Source organism: Cyprinus carpio, chromosome B2 (genome assembly GCF_018340385.1).
Source record: "Cyprinus carpio isolate SPL01 chromosome B2, ASM1834038v1, whole genome shotgun sequence".
NCBI classification, from domain to species: Eukaryota; Metazoa; Chordata; class Actinopteri; order Cypriniformes; family Cyprinidae; genus Cyprinus; species Cyprinus carpio.
In genome coordinates, this window is record NC_056598.1 from 16,697,637 (window position 1) to 16,707,172 (window position 9,536).

Below are 9,536 nucleotides of genomic sequence, written 5' to 3' on the forward strand. Positions count from 1 at the left end.
GGAGTCTACCTGCAGGCCATTTTATAAAACCCCCACAGCATGAAATCAAACACAAACGCGCTAAACCTAGGGGTCACTAAATGAAGGGCTGATTTATGAGTAAATATTTCAGAGATTCTAATTTGGCTAGTGTTAACCTTAACCCTGAGTTAGGAAATTTTCCTTCCTGTAGTATCTAATGCATGCACAATATTTGCTGGTTCTGCATGCATTAGACCCCTGGAGAGAAAGAACCCTGCCTCTTTTGCACTGCTGTAGACTTGGGTATATGGACATTACAGGCCGAGAGACGAGCGAATAATATCAAATATTTCTAGCGTTCACAGTTAAGGAATATAGTATACATTTATGTATTTTCATTCATAAAATTAAAGTATATAATTTTGCTATATAAATGTACTTCTCATTATTTAATTTTCTTTCCCCCTAGCAGTTAAATAACTGTTTAGTCCTTCATTTTTGTATTCTGTCTGTATATAACTTAAATAGTTATTTTTTATTTTAAATTTGACATGCATGGTTTTTCAGTAGCATATAGTAATAATGTTTATCAGCCAATATTAGTAATATAGAATCCATATCCATATAAGTTGTATTGTACACTAATTATGCTCATGCATATAATAATAATAATAATAATAATAATAATAATAATAATAATGCATGCTCATTTGCTCTGTTTTTACATTTGCATTACCTTTGTTATCTAACACTAATATAAAGTTAATCTTTTAAAACACTTATATTTTATTTTAACACTGTTAAATATCTTTAACAGTCTTTAACAAATCTCAAAATGAATTTTGGTCATTCATTAATTATTTACTGATTAATTAACTTGAGGTTGTTCATGTACAGGAGGTGGGAAAAACATTTATTTTTACACTATATCAGATTTTTTTTAAAAAATGTTCATCTTTATTTGATACAGTGTAAAATAAATAAATTTTTGGTTTTGCTGCTGGCACCCGTATCTAAATCCAGAATATTGTTAGGATACTTTTATGCTGTATACAAAAGGTTGTGGATAAATACAGGTGCATCTCAATAAATTAGAATGTCGTTGAAAAATTTATTTCAGTAATTCAACTCAACTTGTGAAACTTGTGTATTAAATTCAGTCCACACAGACTGAAGTAGTTTAAGTCTTTGGTTCTTTTAATTGTGATGATTTTGGCTCACATTTAACAAAAACCCACCATCTCAACAAATTAGAATATGGTGACATGCCAATCAGCTAATCAACTCAAAACACATCCAAAGGTTTTCTGAGCCTTCAAAATGGTCTCTCAATTTGGTTCACTAGGCTACACAATCATGAGGAAGACTGCTGATCTGACAGTTGTCCAGAAGACAATCATTGACACCCTTCACAAGGAAGGTAAGCCACAAACATTCATTGCCAAAGAAGCTGGCTGTTCACAGAGTGCTGTATCCAAGCATGTTAACAGAAAGTTGAGTGGAAGGAAAAAGGTTGAAAGAAAAAATGCACAACCAACCGAGAGAACCGCAGCCTTATGAGGATTGTCAAGCAAAATCAATTCAAGAATTTGAGTGAACTTCACAAGGAATGGACTGAGGCTGGGGTCAAGACATCAAGAGCCACCACACACAGACGTGTCAAGGAATTTGGCTACAGTTGTCGTATTCCTCTTGTTAAGCCACTCCTGAGGCATCTTACCTGGGCTAAGGAGAAGAAGAAGTCCTCTTTATAGATGAGAGCAAGTTTTGCATTTCATTTCGAAACCAAGGTCCTAGAGTCTGGAGGAAGGGTGGAGAAGCTCATAGCCCAAGTTGCTTGAAGTCCAGTATTAAGTTTCCACAGTCTGTGATGATTTGGGGTGCAATGTCATCTGCTGGTGTTGGTCCATTGTGTTTTTTTGAAAACCAAAGTCACTGCACCCGTTTACCAAGAAATTTTGGAGCTCTTCATGCTTCCTTCTGCTGACCAGCTTTTTGAAGATGCTGATTTTATTTTCCAGCAGGATTTGGCACCTGCCCACACTGCCAAAAGCACCAAAAGTTGGTTAAATGACCATAGTGTTGGTGTCCTTGACTGGCCAGCAAACTCACCAGACCTTAACCCTATAGAGAATATATGGGTTGTTGTCAAGAGGAAAATGAGAAACAAGAGACCAAAAATTTCAGATGAGCTGAAGGCCTCTGTAAAAGAAACCTGGGCTTCCATACCACCTTGGCAGTGCCACAAACTGATCACCCCCATGCCACGCCGATTTTTTTTTTTTTAGAGATAGTGTTGAGATAGTGAATTGGTAGGTTTTTGTTAAATGTGAGCCAAAATCATCACAATTAAAAGAACCAAAGACTTAAACTACTTTAGTCTGTGTGCACTGAATTTATTTAATACACAAGTTTCACAATTTGAGTTGAATTACTGAAATAAATTAACTTTTCCACAATATTCTAATTTATTGAGATGCACCTGTACATATATAAAGTAAATACTCTGTCTAAACCCTAAAGAGTTGTTGCAGGCAGTTTGCCCAGAGGTGCATTTGTATTGCATGATTGATATTAAAATGCCCCTACTGATGTTAAACCCAAACCCACGCTCTTGCTCTCCTGGGAGCTGGTATTCAGAGGGAGACGGAATTCATCTTGCAACACAAACCCCCTCAAACCCTCCCAGGCTGCAGAGTCAGAAGACACTAGCTCAACACACATCTGCAATGTGAAGCAGCAGCATGACCGTGCATATGCCGAGGTGCTTACGACCTGCCTGTCTGTGGGTGTGTGCGTATGTGAGAAAGGAAGGCAGCGACAGCTAGAAAGAAGGTGAAATAAATTTGCACAAGCCTCTCAAATATGAGAAAAGTTGGAGCACTGTAGGGAGTTAATAAAGCATGACGCTTTTGTCACTGTGTGGGGTTTACAGGCTGTCAGCACACCGGCGCTCCAACACTCCTGTTGGGGAGGTACAGCAGTAAAGCAAACTGTTGTTTGTTTGTTTTTTCTAGCTTAAAAATGTATTTATAAAACGCATAATTCTGATTCTAAATTCTGATTGGATTAACCAAATTTGAAGCTATTGTAAAATAATATTATTTATATGTTCAATAGTTTGTGGTCGGTAACTTTTTTTGGTAGCACTTTTTTGAGGGTCTCTTTTCTGCATTCTGTTGACAATAAGTAACATTGCACCTACATCTCAACTAACTCTCATTAGAGTATTAGTAGCCTGTCTGCTTAATATCTGCTGCCTCTTTATTGTGATGGTCTCCCAACAGAAATTCTATTGACTATAAGCAAAGACTATAGAAATACAAAGAAAGTTCACTCCTATATCTATAAATGGGAGAAATTGAAATGCACAATATGGCAAAACAGTCCCACCTTCTAAATGAAAGAGCCATCTGCAGATTGGTAAAGTCATTGCATCACTGCAGCGCCCTTTAGAAGCTCTGGTTCCCATAGAAACCTGAGGCTAGAGCAGCCAATGGGCATGCGTATTCATAAGTGCGATATAACTGCACATTGGCTGGTCTAGCTTGAAGAAACATAAGAAACAACATTAATCGGGTGGTTCATTTCAGATTTTGTTGGCGATTTAAAATATGTAGTTTAATTGCCACTTCAGCGAGCAGTTTTTGAGATTTCAGGATTTCCCTATTTATTTAGATGGGACTTGGTCTTGTTTGAGCTGACCGGAGGTGTTGCAAATATGGCCGCAGAGTGAACAGACTGTCCTTGAAATTGACATTGCTATAAGAAACTTTGCAAGTATGTCAACTTAATCTAACCCTAACCCTACCACTCTACTAACACTCTAGTGAGACTTAGTAGATATGTAGGTGCAGCGTTACTTATAATTAACAGAATGTGTTAAAGGGATCATCAAAATAAAGTGAAACACATTTTTTATATATATTTTAAAAGAAGTCTGTTATGATCACGAAGGCTGCATTTATTTGATCAAAAATAGTGTAATAACAGTAATATTGTGAAATACTATTACATTTTAATATAACTATTTTCTATTTTAATTTATTTAAAAAATTTTGTTCCTCTTTTGTAAGTTGCTTTGGATAGAAGCATCTGCTGAAGGCATAAATCACCACCTTGGAGTTATAAGGATTCTTTGATGAATCGAATGTTTAATGAACAGCTTTTTTTTAAAGTCACTGTAACTTTAGATTGGTTATTGCATCATTGCTGAGTAAAAGTAGTAATCTTAAAAAAGAAATGTTGTTCACCCCAAACATTTGACTGATATATACACCAAAAAGTATGCATAGTGGAATGTCTTTTATCATAGTGCTGTGGCTGCAGTTTTATCGCTGTTGTCATTTCAACAGTGAAGAATCCAAAACCATATCAGGCAGCTTGAAAATGAAGTAACAGAATGCAATATTCAAAAAGAGGCAACTGCCGAGAATGGGGAGTGAATTGTTTTGTTGGCTTCTGTTACACTGCGTCGTCATGCATGCAGCCAGCGAGAATAAACCTCTGCTCTCTCTGACAGATAGCAGCGCGAGCGTGTTGGCACGCAGGCAAGGCTTCAGCCAGGTGGAACAGGAGCTGTACCAGCTGCCCGTGGTTGTGTGGGATGGAGGAGAGCCCGTCCTCAGCAGCACCAGCACGCTTACGCTCAGGGTGTGTCCATGCCAGCGCGGGGCCAGGACGCCAGTGTGCAGGGCTCAAGCATTCCTGTCCTCAGCCGGTCTCAGCACCGGAGCCCTCATTGCCATCCTGCTTTGTGTGCTCATCCTCTTAGGTAAGACTGGAAACATAACAGCCAAGAGAAGAACTTGATTCTATCCTTCATGAATTTGCCATCAGGGAAAGAGCAGAAACATACAAAAGGGCTCCAAAGTTCTGAATCAAGAAGTAAAATTATTCTTTCTTTCTTTCTTTCTTTCTTTCTTTCTTTCTTTATGTATTTATGGATTTATGGATTTATGGATTTATTTAAATTTCCATTTGAGTGAGTCTTCAATCATTTTATTTTTTAATTTTTTTGTAGGCTTTTTAGTAATTTCTTTATTTTATTCTCACTATTTTGACAGATGGATGGATGGATGGATATAGATAGATAGATAGATAGATAGATAGATAGATAGATAGATAGATAGATAGATAGATAGATAGATAGATAGATAGATAGATAGATACTGTAGACAGACAGGCAGACATTGTTGTGGATCATTTATTATAAAGATCTAAGGATTTGTGAGATGATGTATATCCAAGATGTTCTATGCTGCTTTCTTTTACTTGACATCTTGAGAAACACTGCTTGAAATTCACTGGTTGTAGATGAGAGGTTTCACCCTGCAGAATGTGTGAAATTCCCTCTCTCACTCTGGTCCACTGACAAGGCCATATATAGACACTACTCAGGAATGCTGCACTACTGTGTGGGCTGAAACCTGGAACAACAATTGTAACGTGCACATACCTGAACAGACAGGAAGTGTTGTTGATAATACATTTAAATATAAGCAGGGATGTAAATTTCATCTAGCATTTGCTATTTGCTATTATTTGCTATTATTTTGTGCAATAAACAAAATTTCTCAAGAGCAAGTTTTGAATGGGACACAAATAATACAGCTAAAATTGTACTTGTAAGGATATGTATCACAGAGGAAAGCCTTACTACTATTAGTGCAACAGGGAGGCCGTGCCAAATTAGACAACTTCAAGCTGTTGTGGTCGTGACTCGTGTCCGTTGTAGACATTACTATCCATCACAGTGTTGCCAAGTCCATGGTTTTCCCATGGAATTAACTGCTTTATCACTGTTGCCTCGGATTGAAGCGACCCCAGTAACATGTATTTTGGCCTTCGGAAAGTGATTTTTAACAGGGGACCCCCTCGAAACATGGATAGTTTGGGATAGTTTTCAGTAGCAATTGCGCTGGTTTTGTTTGTAAAAACCTAGCAACCCTCAAGAAGGTAACATTATTATTTCTAACATAGTGGACTCAATGAATTAAAGAGTATTAAATTATTATTAAAGAGAAAATAATCACTTCATCCAATGTTTAAGTGAATAAAATAGCCTTGACAGCCTTACTTACTGGAGTTCCACAACTGTTGACTTTGTTCTCTCTCACCGGACTCGTGTGTGTAGGTGATGTAAAAGAGAAAAGCAGGTATTTGGAACAAAGCAGTGTGAGGCAAGGAAGGGGAGACTCAAAATGTTTATAAACTTAAAATGCATTTTTGTCTCGTTTGTGTTGTTTTACTACTTATACAATCTTTTAATGTATAAAATATTGTTAATTACAGTACACAGAGTGATTTTTCATATTTCAGAGTGGTTAATCATATTTTTAGGGGGGACAACCCTCAGATGGGGGGTCCTGCCCCCGACAACCCTGGATTTCCACCTATGAATATAAGGCAAAACAGTCTTTTTGTTTGCTGGGATTTAGAAGCTCTTCCCTATTTACAGCATAATACCCAAACACAATGCTGTGCCTCCATTCCAAAATCTAGTGAGGTGCCTATATTTACCCTGCTGAAGAAAAAACATATTATTCAAGCCTGAGCTGGTTTGAAAGTGAAAGTGAAAGTGACGTGACATTCAGCCAAGTATGGTGACCCATACTCAGAATTTGTGCTCTGCATTTAACCCATCCGAAGTGCACACACACAGAGCAGTGAACACACACACACTGTGAACACACACCCGGAGCAGTGGGCAGCCATTTATGCTGCGGCGCCCGGGGAGCAGTTGGGGTTCAGTGCCTTGCTCAAGGGCACCTAAGTCGTGGTATTGAGGGTGGAGAGAGCGCTGTACATTCACTCCCCCCACCCACAATTCCTGCCGGCCCGAGACTCGAACTCACAACCCTTCGATTGGGAGTCCGACTCTCTAACCATTAGGCCACGACTTCCCCGTTTGCAGATCTCAGTTGGTCTCCCTGACAGGTCAAGCTGATCTGTTGGCTGGCTGTAAAGGGGATTTGTGCAGTTAAACCAGCTTTGGCATCTTAAACCAGCTAAGACAAACAGACCAGCTTAGTTTGGGTGAAGTGGGTGTTTTCAACATTTAACAACTGTCATTATGAAGACCGTTTCCAGAAGCAGATATTTACCTTTTTAGGTAACAATTTAAGGTGGCACATATCCATGTTATATCCATCTACATGCTTAAGAAAAATGGTTCTAAACAGAACCAGAAAAGGTTTCTCCGGCTTGTAACAATAGCAGAACTCTTTTAAGTGCTAAATAGAACCCTTTTTATAGGGTTCCATAAAGAACCATGCATTGAAAATGCTATATAGGACCTTAATGTTGTTAGAAATAACATTTTTAATGATAGTTTGTTTTCATTAATATTAGTATATTAAATATTTTTATAATTATTAATATTATTTGTATATATTATTTATTAATATTATTTTTTACTCCTCTATCTGCCTGTTATTACAATATCCTGCAGTGTCTGTTCTGACACCTAGTCAATAATATCAGTAATACGGTTATATTTCATCTAATATGCGTAGACTATTTTACCTAATGTTTATGTATGCTATATTATTCTAAATGTATTAAAATATTTTGTTAGCAACATGCTACAATATATGTAGAGTTGAGTCTCCCTTGTCCTTCACATGAGGTGAACTACTTGTGGCACATCGATTTAAGCATTCTGAGTAAGACACTATTATATTGTTTATTAATATTAATATTTTAAATTTTATATATACAGTATATATATATATATATATATATATATATATATATATATATATATATATATATATATATATATTAGTGTTGTTGTTTTGTTATTCTTAAAAAAAATTATGTGTAGTTTTTATTCAATTTTCAGTTTTAGTTGTAGTTATTTTAGTTAATCTAAATGGCAACTAACAACCAGCTGAAATACAATGTTATTTTTTTATATATATTTTATTTAATTTCATTTCACATTAATTTGTTTTTATGGTTTTAGTTTTAGTTATCTATAATAACCCTGCTTATAAAGGTCCATTTTAGTTAGTACTACCCAGTGTTATTTTAGTATCACTGATAAACTATTATAGCTTTTGACATAAATTAGCATTTATTAATTTTAGTTTATTTCATTTGAGTTATTTTAGTACTTAAAGTTAAACTAAACAAACATGAATTGTTGCTTCGGCTACTAGCTGAAATAAAATACATATTTTATTTCTGTTAATGTTTATTTTGTTTCAAATAATGATTTATTATTATTATTATGTTTTAGTTAATGATTGCTGTTGCTGCCTTAAAGGTAGCTGTTTGGAACAGGGCTAATCTGTTTGAATGAAGAGGCTCAAGGCTATTTATGGCAAAACACCATTGATTTCACATAAGCACATGAGTGATTAAGTGATTATTTGCCCAGACAAAGCTTTTCCCCATATGAAAATGTCAGCAAGCAGATGATTGCACTCCTCATTTTGTACGCCCAAGCAATACGTTGCTAACTCCCTATGGTAGTGAAGCTAATTCACATCACCATTTACACAGATGAACAAACTAAGCTTGTGTCTCCTCTCTTGTAGCCATCGTGGTTCTGTTTGTTACTCTGCGTAGCAAGAAGAACAAAAAGGAGCCTCTGATCATTTCGGCGGAGGATATCAGAGAAAACGTAGTCACGTACGATGACGAGGGAGGAGGCGAGGAAGACACAGAGGCCTTTGACATAGCAGCGTTGAGGAACCCTGCAGCAGCCGAGGAGATGAGGCTGAGGAAGAACCTGCAGTCGGAGGTGTGGAGAGCAATTGGAACTGAGGCTCTCAGCCCGGCTTTGACCTTACCAGATGAGGACATCCATGAGGTGATTAAGCTCAAGGTGGTTGAGGCCGACCGGGACACGAGCGGCCCTCCGTACGATTCTCTTCAGACTTACGCTTACGAGGGCCGCGGCTCCCCGTCTGGCTCCATCAGCTCTCTGGACCTCCCGGAGCCCCAGACAGAGCTGGACCCAAGCGAGGTTGACAACTGGGGCCCTGAGGTACAAATACTGAGCAGAGTCTTTCAAGAGAAAGGCCAGCAGGACGTCCCATAATGGCTGCGCATGTTCTGTAAACCAGAAGTTGTGTCATTTCCCTGATGTCTGGTGAAATGGGACTGCAGTGAAGACTAAAGTTTTTTTTGTTTGTTTATTTGTTTGTTTGTTTGTTTTTTTGTCATCCAGTTTTGCTGTGGGATTATTTGACTGTCATTTTTCACTGGCCTCTACAAGTGGAAGTTGATTTTTGAAGAAAAAGTATAAAATTGAGAAAAAAAAAAGAGAACTCGTAAAGGAAGCTATTTTCCCTGGTGTATATTTTCTATTGCTTAATAAAATTCATGATTCCAGATAAGTAAAGTGTGCCTCTATTGCATCTTCGTCCATTTCCAGCAGCTACAAAAGCGTCCGATTCAGTGTCCCGGCTGGTTTGGGATGACATCTTTCATACAAAACTGATCATTTCCCTTCTCGAAACTTGATTTCTGTTTTCACATCCTGTAGTATTTAAGTTTCACCTAATATTTATACCAGATCGACTCTGAACATAGAGTGTGCAGCATTTAGTATAAATCACCTC

At 37.4% G+C, this 9,536-nt stretch overlaps 1 protein-coding gene across 2 annotated transcripts in view; it reads left to right on the top strand.

Annotated features, from left to right (window-relative positions):
* LOC109094414 (cadherin-18-like) overlaps positions 1–9,311 on the top strand; it is a 101,101-nt gene extending 91,790 nt beyond the window's left edge. For both annotated transcript variants that reach the window (XM_042718351.1, XM_042718350.1), the window contains exons 11-12: positions 4,484–4,735; positions 8,508–9,311. In XM_042718351.1, coding sequence (XP_042574285.1) covers positions 4,484–4,735; positions 8,508–9,013 — 758 coding nt within the window. In that variant the 3' untranslated portion in view covers positions 9,014–9,311. The remainder of the gene's footprint in view (positions 1–4,483; positions 4,736–8,507) is intronic.
* The last annotated feature ends 225 nt before the right edge of the window (positions 9,312–9,536 follow it).